Source organism: Labrus mixtus, chromosome 16 (genome assembly GCF_963584025.1).
Source record: "Labrus mixtus chromosome 16, fLabMix1.1, whole genome shotgun sequence".
In the NCBI taxonomy this organism is placed as follows: Eukaryota; Metazoa; Chordata; class Actinopteri; order Labriformes; family Labridae; genus Labrus; species Labrus mixtus.
In genome coordinates, this window is record NC_083627.1 from 3,546,956 (window position 1) to 3,569,120 (window position 22,165).

At 40.7% G+C, this 22,165-nt stretch overlaps 1 protein-coding gene across 2 annotated transcripts in view; it reads left to right on the plus strand.

Moving 5' to 3' along the window:
- The window catches only part of ext1c (exostoses (multiple) 1c), a 102,108-nt gene that overhangs the window by 10,328 nt on the left and 69,615 nt on the right, over window positions 1-22,165 (plus strand). For both annotated transcript variants that reach the window (XM_061059015.1, XM_061059016.1), the window contains exon 2: window positions 2,774-4,172. In XM_061059015.1, the coding sequence (XP_060914998.1) occupies window positions 3,226-4,172 (947 nt within the window). In that variant the 5' untranslated portion in view covers window positions 2,774-3,225. The remainder of the gene's footprint in view (window positions 1-2,773; window positions 4,173-22,165) is intronic.

Sequence of the window (22,165 nt, forward strand, 5' to 3'; positions counted from 1 at the left end):
GTCGTAGCCAGTGAAGTAGAAACGAGGAAGGTGCCAAACAACCCCCACTTATGTCTCCAGCGGCAAAGCAGCTGACCTGAATTATCTGGTGCTGTTTGGCTGACACTACCAGCTGTGAGGCTCACACACTGTTACAGTTTGAAATCATTTCTAGGAAGCCTCATGTGCCTGGATGCGTTTACTACAGTCAACCTAGATAGTCAAGTACAAGGACTGCCCTTTTAGAAAAATGTAGTTTAGACAAAATGGAATGTACCACAACAACACAACCCAGGTTGTAGCCTAACCCTTATGCTCTGCAGAGTAAACCTTTCTCCATTTATTTATGCTATCGCAAATTTACCCAACGTAACTTTCATGCCTTAACCACCTTTACCAATTAACATAGGCAGTTTTTTTTGTCTATCTTTGGTATGGACACAAAAATGCCTCTTCATCTTAATTCCAAGGTGCGTCAGTGTCACCATAAACTTTTCAGGACAGCCAATTAGAAAACAAGATCTTGTGGCAAATCAAGTCTGTTGGAGAACAAGGCACAGCTTAACTGGTAGTTTTGAATTTAAACATCATAACAGATTGAATATTCTTTTTTTTAAATCATTTTCTGTGCAAAGAGACTCAGAGGAATCTAAGGGATTGATACAATGAGATGAATGCTTTGATTGCAGCCTCAATGGTACAAATCTATTCAGCCATTGGGGAGTCAAAGGTCAGGGGAACTGTGTTGCGCATGCAGACAAAATGTATCTTACTTATTCTTTTGTCCCTTTTGTTTGAAGGAGTAAATTATAAGCTGTAAGCTAAAGGTTTGAGATGGCATTTTACACCGAACATTGGGAAAAAAACACTGCGTAGTGCTTGTAACCTTTGAAAATCTCCCTTAATATGCAATGTTCACATTTATGCAGTTCTTAGTATTCTATTTATCATCTTGTATTTGGATTTATTCAAAGACCAAAATTGTTTAACATTTTAACCCAGTACACCCAATATGTATTTACATATAAATACAATCCATCTATTACGCAAAGCTCTTTGAATATCCATAGGAACACAGGAATAGTGTAAATGTGTTGCTACTGGGTGAAAGTGTCATATTCATATATAACTTTTGTAGTGGAATTGAATTCAGAATTATGGAATTAGATAATTGCAGGGCCCCTATGTTTACAGTTCCCATTGGAAAGCAATATAAACTGAGAATGGCGGTTGGGCTAAAACCATTTTTTCTGTTAGTTTGCCCTAAGGCTGAGGTTTTCCTAACATTAATCCTTATTTCCTACATCCTTTTGACGTGGGGAGAAATCAGAGGATGTATTGTTTACCCACATCACCAGATTGAAGTCTGTTTCTGTAGTAAACAGAGCAGGCAGGGATCACTTCTGCTTGGCTGGAGAGGAGGCAGAAATGGGGAATGTGAATGAGAGGGAGCGGCCAGGTGAGACCTGAAAGCTGCCTTTGTGTGGCAGCTGGCAGTAAGAACACTACCCTTCACTGTGAGATGTTCTCCAAGCACACACAGAGACACATACACACGACTACTGTACTCATTGGGGAGTTATGGGAGGGTACGTTTTGAAAAAAATACGAGGCAGAAAAACCGTTGCAAAAATTTGAAATTTGGAAAAAAAAAAGGCTTCAGGTTCTCTCTCGTGGTTTAACGGCAGATTTTGAGGCATAAATGGGCTCTGTTTGCAATACGTGCATCCAAATGTTGGTATAAGATGCTCTCTTATTTTCTCCTCCAATGCACATCAGCTGTATCTGGCTCAGTTGAACTGGAGCTTGAAGACTGAGATAGTATCTTGTCCTGTCTGCTTCTTCCAAGATTTGACTTACTATCGCAAAAGACTGTTCCAGGAGTCAGCCGCACATCGCAGAACAGATGAGACTGTAAATATCCATCTTTTTCACAGGAATGTAAAAGTAATAGAGGGACGGAGAGGGAAGGCTGCCGTCATGCAGAGACGCTTCTGATTTGTGGCTAATCAAGGATGGATACCTTTTTCTGAGTGTGCACTGAGTTGAACCTTTCTCATTTTTCTATCTATGAGCTCAAGAATAGGAAGGAGATTGATGTTTTTTTAAATCCTCTGGCCTGAAAAAAGTAATATTCCTCTGAATTCCAGCTCAAGGTGCAAAGTTCTAACGCTCCCTTAATGTTGTGCTGATATCCTGGTTAGCAACTCTCAGAAACGTTGAGGAATCCAAAAATGACTTTGCATTTAGCTGCTTCTTGATTGATCAACAACTGAAAAGACAATAGCCTGTTAAAAGTCAGAGTTCCCAAACTTTTCAGCTCGCAACCCCTTAGATAAAGGGTGCCAGAGCCTGGGGACCCCCCACTGTTCCTGGAGGTGCTTCAGGCGTAATAAAATAGCACAAAGCCACGCACATGACGGTTGTATTACCTTAAAATATGGCTCAATGTCCCTCTGGATTTTTTTATATCCATTGATTTTTCTGTTGCTCATCAATCTGAAAACCATAAATAGCTATTTGACATCGTCAAATCTTAGATAAGATCAAAACAGGAATCGAGAAAGGTATCTTCATGTACCACCATGGGTGTCAAGAAGAAAAAGGCTAAGAGGCTAAAAGGCTTTCCAGATGAAAACGATGATACCCTTTGGCCCAACAAAAGTGTTCCTTATGGCATCTCTTAAGACAGATTTTTCACAACTAACCCCAGAGTGTTTCTCCTTGCTGGTTTGCGGAGCGGCCACTCTGTCTGTGTACTGATCTGTATTCTTGTTTGTTTACCCTTCCCCAGGAGAGGCCCTGCAGACAGCAGTCGCGCCAGGCACCATGAGGCAGCGAGCTTGGCCTGTGAGCGCGGAGAAATCACCCCTCATCACTCTCAACTTGACTGGGCAGGGGAGGAAATGCGTACAGAAGCAACAGCAGCAGAGACAGGCTAATACACTCATCTGAGAGAGTACAGTGGAGAGCAAATGGGGGAGGCAGGGAGAGATTGAGTGAGGGGAGCGAGTAACTCAGATTTCATCATCCTAAATGGCAAAGTGGACTGGGCTGCACTCAAAGGCAGGGATGTCCTTGTTAACACATTGTCCTCCGTTAGAAGCTCCTTGTTAGAAATCACAAATCAGTCCCCCCCGCCCCTGTGAGGCTATCGAGCTGAGGGGCTGAGGAGAGGAAAGAGAGAGAGGACGAGAGAGAGAGAGAGAGAGACAGAGCAGAAAAAAGAGACTGTGACAGGCCCCCATGCAGGCGCGTAAGAAGTATGTTCTGCTGGGCTTGTGTGCGTGCTGCTGGCTGGTCCTCTTTTATTGGGGTGGAGGAGTCCAGCTGCGTCTGCTTCGCCTGCTGACACGGCACCGAGGGGAAGTGGTTCGCCCCTGGCCCAACTGGACTGACAAGGCATTCCTGCCCCGCTATGCCCACCTGGATGAGCTCCAGACGGACCCAGGGACGGCCGAGTCGCCCCGCCAGCGCCGCCAGGCATGGCCTGCCATTTACAAGGACAGTCGCTGCCGCATGGAGACCTGCTTTGACTTCTCGCGGTGTCGCCGCAGAGGAAGGGAAGGGTTCAGGGTGTATATTTATCCGTCCGAGAAAAACGACCGCGTGTCGGAAAGCTACAGGAAGATCCTGTCGTCGATAGGTGAGTCGCGTTACTTCACATCGGACCCTCGAGAAGCGTGTCTCTTTGTGCTCGGGATAGACACCTTAGATCGGGACCAGCTGTCAGGACAGTTTGTGCCCAATGTGGACGAACGCATCCGCGGTTACCCGCTGTGGAATGACGGGCGGAACCACCTCATTTTCAATCTGTACTCGGGCACCTGGCCCAACTACACAGAGGACCTGGGCTTCAACATCGGCCAGGCCATCCTAGCCAAAGCCAGCCTCAACACGGAACATTTTAGGCCAGGCTTCGACGTCTCCATCCCGCTGTTCTCAAAGGACCATCCGCAAAAGGGTGGAGAACGGGGCTGGCTGGTGAGGAACACCATACCGCCACGGAGAAAGTACCTGCTGATGTTCAAGGGAAAGCGGTATCTCACAGGCATTGGTTCGGACACGAGAAACGCTCTTCATCACATCCACAACGGAAAGGACATTGTGTCGCTTACGACATGCCGACATGGGAAGGACTGGGAGAAGCATAAAGACGCCCGCTGTGACCATGACAACCTGGAATATGAAAGGTAAGACTTGGGTCACACCGCCGGCGGGGGAGGGCAGCATTGAGGGGATGTTGAAATGTGAAGCAAGGTGTGAGCCTATACAGTGACAAAATGTCAAGCAATCTTTTTGATTGGGGAATACACTGCGGTGTTGTTCCGTCCACGGCTTATTTGAACTTAACACGCTGTTTTATTGGTCTTTTAGATGTCTCTGTTTTTTCGACAAGCAGTGTCAGCGGTAGTGCTTTAGGTCCCACTGGTTATTTTTGTCTCTCTTTCATGGCTGCACAATTCTTGACAGTCGAGGTTCATGATGTCTGGCAGTCGCGTTGGAGATCAAACGTTTTAATCACAGCCGTAAGTCTCTGAAAAGCAGTTTTCTTGTTCTTGTATTTGCAACGAGTGCAGCTGAACAAGGGATGTAATGTGGCCGGCTTGTAAGAACTGACCTTGACCTTTTCTATTATTCAAAGCATGAATTAATATCGCAATATGTGCTTGTCAAAATGTGTGCAAAAACAAGTACCTACACAGTTAGATCCATTTTGTGTCCCAGTGTTTACCAGTGCAACACAAAGAAAAAAAGCGACAGCTAATTAATTACAAATGAAACTTCTGTGTGTAACGAGCCATAGCAAAGGTCAACGCCATGAATGGCTGTGTGAAATCTCTGAATACCTCAGGGGGTGAGGCGCGAGTCGCAATATGATTATTATTTTTCATATAAGCCTCGTCCTTGCATTGGAGATAAGCTAACCTTTTCCACTTTGACATCAATTATATTTAGCATTTCGCTGATTAGATTGTGGGTGGAGTGGGTTTAAAGACATTGGGAAATGAGATTCTGGCAACCTCTGCAATACATACAGCAATGATTCATTATTTCAACTAATTAATTTCAGCATATGACTTTTGCTTGAGTTTGAAAACACACTTATACCGTTAACCACAATACATTCCTGCTTCAGCTTTATGCTCAGTTGGTATGAGTGGTTTTCAAGTATGTAAGGGGCCATTGTTGAGTTGTAATGAAAATCTTTTGGAAGCACTCCCCTCTGCCAATATGCATGTTGCGGCAGCATTTTGGTAAACAAAGTATCCTCTCAGTGTTTGTTTATTCCACCCAACTGACTTAGTGGAACTCAAACAGTGGTTTTAAACTATTCAATAGGAACTTTTGGATTTGAAAAGTTGTGCTTCATTTTCTCACAGGAGCATTTTCTATTAAGGGCCCTGAATCCAGAGGTTTTAGGTCATTTCTCAAATGTAGAGAAGGATGAATATAAATGACTACTGAAGTTTAATTCCATGCAGAGTTATTACCCATTAGTCCATGCAATGGTATATCCTAATTACAAAGTACTGTATATGTGGGGGAAATATACCAACTTCTTCTTCTTCTAACACTTTGCAGTTAAACTCTCTGAAGCTGAAGTGCTGACAGAGCTCCTCATTAGCCATAAAGTCTGTGCCCGTCCATTCATACACAGATAGCAAGAGGAGGATGGTCTGATGGTGCAGAACATTCACAGACAGGAGAAGATGGATTTCAGTGAAACTGGAGTGTAGAAAAAATGAGAATATGGAGTTGGAGCCTCTGGAAACTGTCTAAAGAAGTATGTTAGACTCCTCTGAAGGGTATGACAAACACAATTAGACTGCAAAGCTAAATTTGTAAGACTTGTCATCGCTGTCTTTCTTCCGTTACTAGACAATTAGTTAACAAAGATATTTTGAATGTTCAGAAGGGTGTTGGAAACGGATCCCTTGTCTGATTAATAATTTGAATAACAAACAGAATTATCTTTATTGACAGACTTTTTAATGATATTTTTGGGGGGCTTTTTGCTTTTACTTGAGAGGATATGAGAGCTGAAGATAGACAGGAAATGATGGGAGAGAGTCGGCGATGACATGGCAATCGAACCCGTGACCAGTGACCAGATTTAAGTCTTTGTGCATTGGGTGTCTGCCATAACAACTGAGCTCAAACAGTGCCCTGTGACATACTTTTTTTCTTTCTTTTTAAAGCCTAAAAATATTCTTGGTGTCAGAAAAAAACATTGATTTTTCTGTCCAAAACTGGTTCATATAACCTTAACCTTTTCACTGTAGCTATTCTACACTGAAAAGGCGAGATCACATCAGAAAGTCACACAGTGGAATTTCTAGTACCCTAAAGTAGAAGTGGTATTTGGCCAATAAATGCTTTTTGGATAAAATGATAGACAGCTAGCTAATACAAGCCAGTGTTAAAAACTGAGCTAGTAAGTAGATCGACCCTTGTTTAGAAACCTTTTAATGGTTGCTAACTGGATTAAAAGAACACAGTAAAGCCAAGAGTTATGTTATATACATGATAACAACTGTTTATGGCTGAAATAATAGCAACTCGAATTTATGAGCCGGGCTAGTGCTGATCTCCGAGCTAGCTTGGTAGTTACTTTAAGCTAGCAAGCTGGCTAGCTTTAATGGATAGGACCACAGTCTAGTCGAAATATGTGTCTACAAACCTTTTACCTTTCTTTTTGAGTAGCTTACACTCCAGTAGAGTTTGAAGTCATGGTTATAGCCAACTTTGTTAATACAAGCTAACATATATATGGATAACTTTAGCTTTAGCTTTAATCTGTGAAGTGAACACTGAGCTGTACAGCCACCGTTCAGTATTATATTAATTGTCAAGTAATTTGAAGATTAGCTTTTGAATTCATCATTAGTTGATAATAAGGCTATTGTGAAACTTAAAGTTGTCTAATTTAAACGTTTTCTAATTAACTCTTGAGGATACAGCTGTTCGAGTAAAGATATTAAGATGGCCTAAAATTAATTGAACGTATCAACTGTGATTTTGGAGAGTAAGCTCTGTATAATATTAAAACAGGTACTGTTCTTTAACTGCATCTGAATCCCTGAAGTTCTTTTCTGTACTGAACACCTTCGCTAGCGTCAGAGAAGCCTGCTAAACGGCAACACTCAAGTTTAAGTCTGAGCCTCCCGGAGGTGGCGGTTATTTTCAGTTGCTATCGAATGAATGCTCAAAGCAAATGTTTTTAAACTGTACAATATGACTTTTCAAGTATCATTCACTCTGGGTTCAGCAGTTAGTAGGCGGTTATGATCCAATGCACACTGCTAGCTGCTGTAGCTTATGACAGGCTACCTTCAGCTTGTTTACATTGGACCAGGCAGCGACGGGATGGAGCTCCTCAACACTGTATGAATGAGCTCATTTATTCCACACAACCCACTACTCAGACACCCGGGTGGGCAGGGGGTGTGCGTGTGGGATGTGGTAGCAGGGAGGGGAGGATAGTGGGGGGGGGGGGGGGGTCCCATGTGGTATTATGTGGTAGATTTGGATAACAGCTCTGAGGGTGCAAGGGTGTGAATGGGGGAGGCAATGTGAGAGACAGCTGCCGATTCGAGGAAAAATACAGAAAAAGGGACGTTTTTTCTTCTCTTTTGTGTGTCTTTTCGTGGAAATGTGAGGTTTGTAGAGAGGAGAGAGAGAGAGGCGTGAAGGTCGGCAGGGTGAGGGGTCTGTCTCTTCTTTTATGGAGAAGAGATGGGGGATTTCGCAGGCAAAAGAAAGAGACTAAAACTCAGATAAACAAAATGCAAGAGGAATGATTGGGCCAGGTAGAGACCCACCCTTGCCCCATCCATCTGTCTGCTCTTCTGGCACATTCTCCCATCTCTTTGAAGTCTTCCCTTCAATCTTTTCTATCCTTTTCTTTGACACTGATCTTCAACATTTGCCAAAAAAATGCTGCATTTAAAAAAAACCACATGGACTAAAAATAATAGTTAATGTCACAAAGAGAGCCTGTGTCTTGTTTTTTTTGTATGTGTGTGTGACTTGCCACAAATCTATATGCATGAGATTGTTTCTCTGTGCCACGCACAGTGAGGCTCTTAGAAGGTGGCGTCAGGTTAATGAGCGCATGCATCTGGTACACCGGCAGATTAGCCCGGAGGGACCTGGAGAAGACAGAGACCAACAAAGGGCACGAGGAGGAGGGGAAGGGGGATAAGGAAGTACGACGGAGGGGGACTCAGACGGATCAAAAGATTGTCATGACATGATTTTTCTGTTGAAATAAAACCTGAAAATCCCAACTCCCTTTTTAAAGGAGCGAGACAATGAATGGGGGACGGCCTCCAAGGCAAAGACAATATGTTTGTTTTTTTTTGGTTTTCTATAGATATATATTTAACAAACATATAATGGACTGACAATTTATCCTTATAAAATGTTAGAATTATTTTGACAGCAGCAGCTTGTTATTTTATGCGATCAACCTTTGCAGCACTACAATTCAAAATCATCCCGCAAAAGAACCCATACAGTAAAATACCCAACCATCACAGGAACCATCATAGGAGCCCAGTCAACACCAGAATCTAACACTGATCCCTTTTTTTTTATCTAATTATATGAATTATATAAATGTGTTTTCTCAAGCATCTATTACTTCAACTGGTCTTCAAGGAGGCACACTGGAACCAAAAAGCCCTACAAACTGTGTTTTTGTTCAGACCAATGGGACAAGATTTCACATCACAAGAACAAGTTCTTCTATTCTCAATCATGAGTCATCCCAATTCACACAGCCTGCACTCTGTTACTGTCAGTCCTCTCACATTCTGCTGAACAAAATCAGTTACACCACCGAAATTACAGTTCGTTTGCCCAAGTCCCTCAAGTAACATATTTTCTCCGTTAAATGTGCTGGAATCTAGCTGTGCAGATAGTTTCTGTTAGCCTGAGATTTCTGCCTCGACTCCATACAATGAACTGAAAAATAAACATTTATCTTCCAACACTCAGATTTTATTCTAGTCTATAAACAGATATCCGCCCATGAATGCAAAGTCTTTGTGCATTCTGTTTTCCAAATGTCTTTGAATCATGCACTTGAGTGTGCTTCTCATATAACTGTCAGTCTGGAAAGTAAAAGTGGCCCAACACATCACTGCATGAACGCAATAGAAAAACCAACTGACAATCTTGTGGCTACTATTTACCTTTCAATCGATCTCTTTTTTAAAGTTATTTTTGGGCCTTCATGACTTTATGACAGCTGAAGAGAGACAGGAAAAGCTGAAAGCAGAGAGTTGGGAATGACATACAGCAAAGGGACGAGATAGGATATGAACCCATGGCTGCCGCGATGAGAACTACAGTATAGCCTCCGTATATGGGCCGCGTGACATAACCACTGGGCTATTGGGCGCCGTTTAATTGATCTCTCTGAAACAAATATCTGCATATGAGAGCAGCTAACAATCTCGTCGTCGATGTCATTCCTTAGATAGTCTCATGTTGCAATTCTACCTGTAATCAATGACCAGTCTTAGGTTGTAAATATTCACAAGAAGCCCTGGAAATTGTCCCCAAGTTGCTCTCAGAGGCAATACTGTTGTCAGATGAAAGCTGCCGGAGTTCCAAGATTTGGAAACATCTTTGGTTCACGTCGAGTTCTGGGGACTCTCTTAAATCATGAACAACAAAGATGCTCTTCAAAATAAAGGCATCTGCAACCTCGCTGTAAGGCCATCCTAATCCCCATCAATATTTTGTCGTATGATTACTTCTCTGGTTTGTTTGCTTTTTACTTAACTGCTGAATCGTGCAAATTATTTTTCCTTCATAAAAACGATGATAACACCTCATTGGTTAGCGAAATCGTTTTTTAAGAACAGATGGAGTTTCAATACCTTTGGTCCCCACCGTTTCTATTAATATAATTTCACTCTTTTAAAGTGCGTAATGATTGGTAAATGGCACCCAAAAAATCCCATTAAAATCTGCCATAGGGGGAAAAGACATCTGAATAGGAACAGAGGGTGCCTCGAAATACTTTTCTGGTCTATTGAATTGGTGTGTAACTTTGAGTGTGTATGTGTGTGTGCATGGATTATAGATGACGGGGAGAGAGAACAGAACGAAGCAGCAAAGAGACAGAAAGTTGGAGGTAGGACACAGAGGAACCCAAGGCAATAAGAGCAGCAAGACAGAGAGGGGAACAAGAGCAGAATGTCATGATATAAAGATAACAAAATAATAGGAGAAAGAGCAAGGGATACCGTGGGCAACTTAGGGGAAATAAAGTGAGAATGAGACAGGAAAGGAAAGAGGGTGGAGAGGGGGAGAGAAAGACAGAGCGGAGGAAGAGGGGAATTGGAAAAGAGAGGATACTTAAAGCGAGGGAGAAGCCGTGCTGCAGCCTAATGGCCTAGTTTCCCTCACTTTGGAGAATTCTCTAAGAAAAGAGCGGAGAACACGTCGCATTGTACAGTGAATGTAAATGAGCAGGAGTGTGAAAAACAGTGTTTAGGAGATACAAAAGGTACACCAGGAGACACAAAGTTCTCAGCTCTCTTTTGGACCAACAAAAACACTAAGTGTGTGTGTGTTTGCGGGGAGAGGAGTGAGCGTTCATTAGGGATGGACAGGATGGGAATGAGAGAATGAGGTGACGGGGAGGATGTGTATAACTCTGCACCTCTCTGTTTGGCTTGAGCCTCTTTTTTTTGTGTTGGAAACAGATTGGTCATTATTCAAAACCATTCTTGGAGGAACTAAAGTTGTCTGAAGAGAAAGAGTGAGCGACCAAACTTTTAAACCTGGGTTTCTGCATGGGATGAATGCAGAATACTAATTGGTCCAAACACGACTTGAGGGAAGAGAGACTGGTGTATTTGCTGCGGGAAAAGTGAGAAGAAGAATGCTTTGGAAATGCTCCTCCGCATGTAATCTGAAAAGGAAATTTGCAGCCTTATGAGCCTGTAAAAACAGTCCAATAACACCTACAAAGAATTTCAACGTGCAGCGTGAAAACTGACTCAGCAACCGGAAAGGAAGAAGTATCATTGTTATCTGCCTGCATACATTAGAGACCTCCTATTGATGCGTGGTAACTTCTATACAGGCCCAATTTAAATGACTGTGGGTGTGTTTGCAGTGCGTGTGTGTGTGTCTGAATCTGTTAACCTTGTAAGAGTCTGTGCAATGTGAGATTTTGGTGAACCAAAATAAGAAACGCTGCAGCCCACTGTAATTAAGGCCTGCGAAATTGTACCTCTGAAGATGCTGCGGTGTGTGTTTGTGTGTGTGCTGTGTGTGTGTGTGTGTGTGTGTGTGTGTGTGTGTGGTTTGTGAGGACCGTCTCTGTTTAGAATACTCGGAAAAGAGAGGCTTGTGTTTCTCTGGCACTCGTACACTCCTCCACTCCTCCATCCGTTTCTCTTTCTCCTCTCCAGCCAGTGTCTTTCTAATCCAACACTTTGGTTCTTCCTCCTCAGTGTGTTTTCATCAACTCAATATTTAAAAAGTCAAAAAGTGACAGAGTAGCAAAGGTGTGCCAATTTAATCTGCTTTCTCTAGCCAACAGTGTTTTTTTTAATTCATCCTAGGCTTCTGAAATAAGTATTTTCCTCTTTTTAAATAGATTTGAGCATGCCAGGTGAAAGGGGTCCAGCTAACTGGTGAACATAGTTGATAGACGATAAGAGACCAGAGCTAACTGGAGAGTAGATATTCGGTTTTACAAGCAGGTCGCAAAAAACATGACTCTCTTAACAAATGTGTATGTTGCTCCAGCTCTTTTGGATTCTTAATATAAGTGTTTATTTATAAATTAAACCTTCCTCTGTAGTAATATGCCAATTTTATGTTTACAAGATGTTTCTATTACCCCCAACTGGCCAGAGAAAAACATTTCCTGCTGTGCCTTGCATTTTGTAACTTAAGATTTTAATTTACTGAAACAAAAAATCTTTTATATCAATCACGTTCTATATGACCCAGAGCTATAGAAATGTAACTCTGTTAAACATAAGTGTATTTGGTTTATAGTTTCGGATATAAGCCAATTAACTCAATTAAGTATTCTAAGTAGAGCCAAACCGATTATATCGGGCGATATTACAACATCATGTGACTTGGTTGATCTGCATCGGCTACTTTTATCGCAGATATTTGCCGATATTGGTAGATTTATTCCCCAGTCAGATAGCATTTCATTTGAGTTTCATTGTATAACAGTTCTCTCTTCTCTTTCTGTCTGTCACAGCAAAATGAGTTATATAGATTACAACAAACATCATCACTCTGCAGAGTGTCAAGCGGTGACGCACGTACATGCACAGTTACTTTCCAGTGGAGTGACCATCTTATCTATAATTTATCTTCTTTCAACTACTGCATTTGAGGGATCGACAAGAAGAAATGTGTTTATCTATATTGATCTATCTCTACAGATTGAACGTAGATCTAAGAAAAATATCGGACAATAGCTTGATTTTTCTCTCTCGCCCTAATATCGATATCGACCACAAAAAAACATACCTGTCGGGCTTTAATTTGAATTCAGTCCAGGCTTTTTCTTACACTTCTATATTTTCCTATTCTTTTTAATTGTCTTAACTTTTTAGAGATCCCCTGATTTAGTTGATTTTAGTTTCCTTTAATCAACATGTCTTCTTTTGAACGCTTTATTGTCTGTCTTTCAACCGACTCTGCAGATGATTGGATGCCATTGTTAACGATGGTTGCCTCTGAATGATCTCTCGAGTCTAAATGAAAGCTGCTGATGAGAGAATATAACTGAATGGATTTTATCACAATGAAGTGTAATGAGTTGGATTTTAGGGTACATTTTTAATTCTACAAAACCACAACATAGTTTTGTATTGCCAAACGTTTTCTATGTTAATATCATCCAGATATCTTAACATACACTAGTGTCTAACATTTATTAATTCTGGTGAACTGATTATATTTGCTCCATGAATCATTTAGTAGTTTTTTTTGGGGGGGGCTGCCTTTTTCTGAAATTCAAACTTTTATCAAGTATTATGTTTTAGCAACAACTACCATAGAGCGAGACACTTCGTATCACATCCAAAAAGCAAGTCTGCAAGGTCAGGGAGTAAATTTAACTTCAAATCACTTCGTGGGTCTTGTGTCTTTGGCTGTAACATGGACTTGGCTCTGTGTTGACTCGGTGTTGGCGGAGGTTTACCCTCGCTGAGAGTCAGACTGCTCATCTGAAAGTCAGAAATACACCACAGCGTTCATTCCTCGGTCTTGCAAAAACAAAATGTCATTCCTGGTCTTACACATACCAATCAAAACCTGCTTGTCATTTCTCATTAAATGTTTGTGGTCAAATCTTTGTCCCCTCCCCACCCCTTAATTGTTTCTCTCCACCACTGCTTACTGTTTGAGTCATACTGACGCCTCCCGCTTCCTAAATGCTGCAATTTCAGTGTGACTTTCTCGTAAGACATACTCCTCTGTTTGTCTAAAATGGGTTATAATTCATCCGTCTGGCCTGAGGGTATTTAAACTGACAACGGTTTGTTGTTTACAAGTCATACTACAACACCAAAAACACTGAGGACACACCACATGAGGCAAACAAGGTCTCAGTGGCTTTATTCTGTACGAGCTCTCCACATGTTTAACACAGAAACAAGATCAGAAAATGAAACATGAAAATATATCCGGCATGCCCAGGTTTCAACGACAATTTTAATTGAATTTGATTTAATTTCATGGGTTTTTGTTGTTGTCTTGGAGCACAATGCTATTACATTTACAGTGGAACAAAAATGGGTATATTAAAGAGGACATATTACACCCATTTTCTACCTTCTCAAACAGTCCCCCTGTGGTCTAAATGAAACATCTGTGCTGTGCTTTGGTCAAAATATAACATGAATCAAGCACCAGAGGAGGTTTGTGACCCTGTATAAACCAGCTCTCTCAGAACGCTCCGTTTTGGTGTGTGTGTCTCTTTAAATGCAATGAACCCCCCCCCCCCCCCTAAGTTTCCCCGTAGACATCACTCCTCTGTAGAGAGAATAAAAATGGCAGACCTGCACAAAAGTTTTGTTCTAGGCTGGAGGTGGAGTCCATGGGTGGAGATACCAAGGGAGAGGATGGTATTTTGTTTTTACCAGAATCCCACTGTGACATCACAAGGAGAGCACATTTGAAACAGAGCATTTTTCTCTCTATTGTAAGACTTATGCAGACCACAAACAAAGGACTGGATGGGTTTATTTCACATTTTGAGGGTTGGTAGACACTCAGGTTACCCAAATATAACACTTTCAAAGTAGATTTTTCACATTATGTCCCCTTTAACACTAATGTGGTAAATATGATACATGAAAAATAAGAACGTATCTGTTACCTTATTTTCTTAAACATAGATTTATTTTTCCGTTTCAAGAGATGGATACTTAAAGGACTCATTACATAAACGTATACATCCAGAGAGCAAGTGATACAAAAATGAAAGCGGAGTAAAGATAAGTTGTAAAATTAATACTTCGAAATAAAGTAGCAGTTTGGCCATTACTTACAATTTCTAAAATCTTAATTTAAATCCTGCAATAAAATCAGCTGCATGTATAATTTCTGTTTAAGACACAGTGTGGCATTCGTGCACACCTGAGCTGATATATGAGGATTTTACAGCTTACAGGAATAACCTTTTCTCTGTCTCTAACTCGCACAGTCTTCACGTGTAGCCTCTGCACGACCCCAGAACTTTTCTCCCTACATCTTGTCCTCTTCTATTTTTTTTCTATTTATTCTTTTTTTTTTTTCTGTACTGTACTGTACAGAGTCCTCCTACAGCTGACTGCAAACCTCCTCCCATATTCCTAAGCTCCGGTATGCATAATTTATCAGAAGACCCGGCTTCTCCATGAAGGCGAACTTTTTTTGACAGCACAGCTTTGTCTCTGGTGTTACACACAATTGTCTCGCACGCCATTGTGTTGGCAGCATGCACATGGCTGCACAAACACATGCTCACCAACTCAGACGAACAGTCCCTTCCTTTTTTCTCTTACTTGATAATCTATGCATTCCTGCCTCCCATCCCCCCCACCCCCCACCCAGCGCTCAGCCTTCATGCATGTTTTGATGAGCTGGACAGCATGTGAAATGTGAAAGGTTAGGAGAGGGAAAGCTCTTACAGTGTATTGGCCTCAGAGTGTCAGGCAAGGTCTCATCTAATCCAATCTACAAGAAGCAGATCAGATACCTTGCGTGATGCCCTCTACCTGCTGGACTGACACCTGCAGTTTTCATGTATAGCCCATGCACAGGTGTAGTGATTTAATTATTCTGTAACTCTAACATTATATTTACTGACCAAGCATCTTTTGTACTTTCACACAAATTAAATTCTAAGTGATTGAGGATCAATTTATTTATTAAAACAGCCATATCTCCTTTCTTTGGTATATCAAATACTCAATGTCTACAAACCAAAGGGTTAGTGATTGCAGCCACTAACCTATTTGTTTAAGTCAAATTATCTTTTGTTCGAGAAGCAAGTTAGGTGTCGCATTGGAAAATTTGAAGGGATTAATTAAAGGCTAGTTTTGTTGTTTTGAGTTATTATTGTTATTTTCTTGCAACCAGCAGGTCCTGTCCTCCAGGAGGCCCAATGAGCTTAAAATGAATACAGGACCAATCAGGCTTCAGAGGTTCTGGACAAACCTTCTTGTATGTTTAGCAATCACTTCAGTCTTTTTTCATGGATTATAGCCTATACCAGTTGGGACATAGAACAAAATGGTGCATCCATCCAACAACCATTAATAATTGTCTAAAAGAATATCTTTTTTTACACACATTATTGGAAACTATTTCTTAGCTTTTAGCAGCTGCCAGGCAACTAGCAGAGACTCCTGGAAGGTAAACTCAGGCTTATAAATGTCCAGTTGTTGATTTTTTTAAGACATTAGTGTTAACTTTAGAGGTTCTTATACAGTAGGTGTGGTAAGCTCTAATGCCCTGAACCAACTGTTTTCAAAAATGTTCTTTTGGTAATGATAAGCTAATCGGTGGTTCCCATAGCTGCATTTATTTAGAGTAATATCAATCTCCTTTTTCTCTTACAGAAAGAGACTTTTCTTTAAAAAAGTGCAACATTTTTATGCTTGAAAATAACTTTCCAACACTTAAAGCAGATTTATGAAGCATTTGGAAATTATTTATTTACCAATTATAAAACTGCCTCCAGCTATCTCTACATCTAGGCTATATTTGCATATATATACTATATACTGCACTAGCAGTCATTTCATAGTGTTGACTAGTCTATTCATCAAACATTTAAACTTGCCAGAAGAGGCTACAGACAAGACCCCTAACCCTAACCCTTAGTAAAACATTATTCATATTGTGCGGCTAATACAGTCCAGCTGCTTTAAGTAGATCACCTTACTTGTAATATCCTTTGTATGATGGTTGACCTCACTGTGCTCACCTACAGATGTATGAAAACAATGATAATGTAAAAAACAACAGTCTAGTTTCAACTGATCTTTCTGAGGAATTTGGAAGCAACAGTGCGCTCAGGAACAAAACTCTGGCTGGTAAGAAAAAAATCCATGCGAGCATAACCTCAATTTCTTTTCAAAGGATTTGAAGATCTGTTTAATCCAGGTCGACTGTATAAGCCGCGCTGTGCAGATACAGTAGGGGCTCTGAACACGTCTTACAGATAAAGGTTGGCTCAGAGATATGACAGCAGTTATGGAACAATGTGTGAGTATTAGATTTTCCAACAGAAATGGTGCAGAGTGGAAGGCCAACCAAAGACAAATGCAAAAACATGATGGACTAGGCATTGATGATTGCTTTTGATTTAAACTACTGGCAATTTGCAGGTGATATCCGCTTGCAGACCAAATAAAATGCAGAAACCATGTTTTGTCTTTTGCATTTTGAGGTTTTGCCAAAAAGATTAAGCTTTTCTCAAATCTCGTGAGCCCAAATGCACTTCTTCTAAAAAACTCATCGAAAAGTTCCCAGTGTTTCAAATCTGTTTTTTAATTTCTTTTAGGATACACATTTCGCTTATTGGTCTTTAGCTGGGATGAGGAATATGGCTATCCAAGCATGAGTTTGGATCTGTTCGAGCTTTCCTGCCTGTCAAAATGAGTTTTTTATTTCTGCTTTTTCCAACTGCTTGCTTCTTGGGTGTCTGTACATATGTTAAAGTGAACAGCCTATACCTGCTCTATATGTATGTGTGAGAAATTTCATTATGTGTTTTGAGCTTATTAACGATGTCATTTCGCAGTTTCTCTATGAGGACTAATTGGTGATTGAATTGACACTTACCCTGCGTAATGTGCTTGGCATATTTAGGGTTGTGTTTGGGCAAATTCTCACTTACACACTTTGCTGCTATTCCATAAGGGACTGGCTGTTTTGTTCTGTTTGGTTTGTGACGATATAGAGAACTCATCCTGTTATCATTTTGTTCATGTCAGTGCAAAGTGGTGAGTCAATTTTGATGGTTGATTGTTCTTGTGGTAAAAAAAACAAAAAAACATTGGCTTCACACTTACAGTCAGATTTTGGCTGGAACATTTTGTAAGCTGTCAAGGCTCTTTTTCTTCTTCACACTTCTACTTCTTTCTTGGCTTGAATTTTTGAAAGTATTACACATATATATATTCAGTTAAGTATTTTTCAGACCCTACTCTAAGAACGAATTCTCAGTCTGCCTTTCAGCCTGGGTGTCTGAGGTTTGGAAAAAGGTGCACCGCATATTTGCAAGGGAAAAACCAAGCCTTTACATAATTTGCAAAGGCTGCTGCCTGTGAGTAACACAAGTTTCACACTTTTATAGCATCTGTCTATCTTTCAGCTCCTGATTTCTCAATTAACCTGGCTCACACTTTTGTTTTGTTCTTTAAAAAACTCTATATACAGTATTCTGTATACGTATACCAACTGGGCGGCCCCGCTCTGTCAGGTGCCTATCACATTTCTTTAGGAAAGCCGTTTGGCCCGGGGCTCCCTCACTGGTGTGGGTGTCCTCTTAATGGGTGTCCATTCAGCACCCTAATGGGCCCTTTATCAACCCCTGCTAACAGTACAGCGATCATAGCTGGAAAAGCCTCTGGCGACCTTGCTCGCTTTTGTTCCGGCCAACTGGAGCGTAAAAGGCTTTGACAATGACAATGTGGTCGAGAGAAAGAGAGGGAGAGACATGAAGGGAGACATTTCTCAATCCTTATGTAGTTAAGGAACTGAAGTGGCCTGGATTTCACTTGTTTACTGGTTTTTGATAGCATCAATTTGACCTTTAGCCTAACCCCCCGCATGTTGTGAGTCCATGGCTTAGAGGCTAGACGAGAGATTAGCCACACAGCGCTTTGTCGTTCTTGGTCTCCCAAAGAAATTTGAGACATCTGTGATATCAAGGATAATATAATATTGAACTGAAGCTCATTTTTAGCTCATATCTTTGCTTTTCAGTGTTATGATTTTGAACCATCAATGCGGAGAGGAGGCTATAGCAGCAACGTTTCCCTATGACATTTGAGAAGTTAATTGATATCTGAGGGCAAGTAAATTGTCTTGTAAACCTTTTAGTTAAATAAAAGCTCAATTGAGCGTGAATTAAGTTTTGAGTAAAGCAACAAATATGCCGAAGCTGTTAAGGTTTCAAAATGTGGATTATTAATTGGAGGAGGAAGCTAGCAGCTAGTTTACCCGAGAAAAAAGATACAAACACTGAAACCTTGACAGCTTTGGCATATTTTTAAGTTCAAATCACGGGGGAAGCTAGCAGCCATTTTTTGCTAAAGACGTTTGAGTAACTCTGTAATATCAAGGTAGAAATTATGTTGAAATATATACTTCTATGTTATATAACTTTTTAGTTTTGTATTGAAACACATACAAGGCGATATAACTCAATCTTAAAGGAAGCTAGCAGCGACTTTCCCGTATGAAATCTGAAGAAATCTTTAATGCCAAGGAACTGATAATGAATATATTTTGTTTGGTGGCTTATAAACTTTTTAAGTTAAAAAAGAAATCATAAATCTAACATTAACAGAGAGGAAATTAAAGATGCTTCAAATGTCAAGGTGTCAACATTCAAACTTGTGAAAAGGAAGCTAGCAGGTTGTTTCTTGAAGCCAAATGATACCAAGACTTGAATGAGATTTCATTTGTGTTTTTTCTGACTGGTTAACTTAGTAAGGTTAAAAAAAAGAAGCTCAGTTTGACCAAAAACAAGTCAAGAATGAACCAAAAAGATGCTAAAATGTTAAAAGTGTCGAGGTTCAAACCGTCAATGTGGAGAGGAAGCTAGCAGCAACACTCTTTTCGCTAAATTTGAGTCGTTATGTGATTTAATGGAGGTTCTCTGTGACTTTAGAGGTTTTAAAAAGCCCCATCTTTACTCGAATTAAAGATCTGAGCGCAGGCATCTTCTAACGCTGTCAAGGTTTCAAAAGATCAAACCATTAATGTGGCAAGGAAGCTAGCAGCCAGTTTCCTGATCAAATTTAGAAAATTCTTTAATATAAAGGAAGAACTTATATTGTGTGTATATATAGAGTGGAATGCCTGTTTACTTTAACTCTCTCTAACTCTCTAACTGTACCAGGAAAAAAAAAGATGAAAAGACAGAAAGAAAGAAATATTCTAAAACAGTTTCAAAGTTCAAACCATTAACGTGGAGAAGCAGCTAGCAGCTGGATCATTACCTCCAGACGCACAGCGCTCCTCAACGCCTCAATTAGTCCGTCCCAAACACATTTTGAAGATTCAAGCACTTTCTCACAGGACCCTTCAAATTGCCTGAGATATATGGCGTGAAATTAGGTCAGAAAATATTGTGTAGAGTAAGTTTGCAATGAGATGAAAAGGCTTTTTTAATAACAGCTGCTTTTAAAAAAAAAAAAATTCTCTTTGATGTTGAGAGGAGCTCTCTGATTGGCCGGTCTCGAGATGAACGACTGATACAAAGTGATAATCCAAACCACTGGAGGGTTCAAAGGACTCGCTAATGTATGCTGCACTATCAGCATTAAAAATGATCTATGTACCCTGTTTTTTAATAACACAGTGGGGTATTAGGGTTAAACTGGGATTTGGATGAAAGGGGGTCTTAGATTTTTTAATCAAACTATTTCATTACCCTCCATGTATGTTTCTTAATTATCTCACTCCCATATCATCCTTCATTTGAGCATTTGTAGCTCTGCTTGTTCCACAAATGTGTGTCTGATTTCCCATTTTGAATATTATTGTGTTGCCTGTGTTTACATTTTTTTTCTTTACAATCTATTTGCTCTGACAGCTCACGTACAGACCGTCTTCTGCTTTTTCATTTGAGCAAACTTTCCAGTTCCACCTTGGCGTTTGAAATGACATTTGAAGTGGAGAAAAAGATTGTTCAAAAGCCTTTTTCACCACTTGACCTGTCTTGCTAAGCCATTACCCAAGGATTGCTTAGAGTACTCCTTATGCCGCTGTTAAAGAGGGTACACTGGGTACTTTTTCAATAAATAGGTGAGCACCTGGAAAAGGGCATCTTTTGTAGCAGCTTGTGAATAAGTAGATCACGCAGTTTCTCTCAACCTTTTGACTTGTGCAATGTCAGGGAGGTTCTGAAATCCATACCACAGCACCCCTGATGTTGATGCTGTTTGGGAAGCATCTTTTTATGTTATTAATATTTACACCATTTTGCCTTTACAATGGCTTTAGAGTGGCAGGAACTTTTGAAAGGAAATAATTGAATACAGCAAAGGGCCACTTGAGTCGAGTCCAGGGCCACTGCAGCGTGGACTAAAGCCTCTGCACATGGAGTGTATGCTCTACAAATTGAGGCAAACTGGCGAACCAGCAAACACCTTTTTGTTTAATACTGTAGTGGAAAAATATCAAGATGATTCAATACCTGTTCTAAAATGCTGTACTTGTTACCGGAGAGTATGCCAATTGATGCACCAATCAATACCTGCCAACACTCCCGTATTCTCAGGTCTTTTCCATATTTCAAGACCATCTCACCCTCGAAATGTGGGTTTTTACGGACGCCAATATAACATAAATAAGGAACTTTTTTTGAGACGCAAATCAAGCAGAGCTACTCTTTAGGTTTCTCTGACTAACAACATGAATGGTGAAAATGAGGATGATACGGGGTCCTCAAATGTTTGTCATAGCTAGGATAGGATGTTTGTCCAACACAAACTTAGATATTTTCATTATCATTCTTGTATGGAAGGGGTACTAAAGCCCCATTTCCACCAAGCGGTCCGGTCCGGTTCAGTTCGGTTCGGTACGATAACCATTTATTGGCGTTTCCGTCGTCAAAAGTTGGGAATGGTACCAAAATAAGGGATCTGTACAGTCCTACTTTTTTGGTACCCTTCTGTTGAGGTGCCAAGGGTACCGATCGGATCCTAAAGGGTCCCTTGTTTACTGTGTCCCTGTTCTTTTGAACGTTTAACTTAATGAATATCTGGCTACAATATGTTGGGCTGCTATGATGTCACACTATTACATAGCTGACGCGACTATCTCCTTCTGGCTTACACTCCGCTTACCAAATGAGGGTACGTTTGGCTGTGGAAACGCAAGCAAGCTCAGGGTTTACAGTACCTAACTGGACTGAACCAAACCGGACTGCTTGGTGGAAACGGGGCTTAAGTGTTGGCCATTGCTTTATGTTTCGAAATCCGTATTGGGAAAGAAAAATAATGTTGGAACATTTTACCAATGTGCATGGAGTAAGAAGAATAATTATAATTTACAAGAACCTCACATTTGCAATGTAATGATGCATGAGTGTGCGTTTGCCGCGTGTATTTCGCTGTTGCCAAGCCCAACTGCAGAGAGGATACAGTGTTTGCCCCAGATAAGGGTTTTCATTCTGCTACCTATAGCAAATGAAGAATGTGTGCAGCACATCATGAATTACTCATGAATTCTGGTGTTGAACTCTTATTTAATGATAGCCGTGCAGGAACCGCTCTGTACCTCTTGCCTGTCTCCCTCCTCATCACCTTTGATGAATGGGAAACAAGACCAGAGAAAGAAGAGAGAGAAAGAGTCAAAACTTACCCTTAGTTGCTCCCAAAATGTCTTCTGCGCCGCCGCCGTAGTCTCTCAGAAAGTGCACCATAGACACAAACCATACAAGCCGGAGTTGCACTTC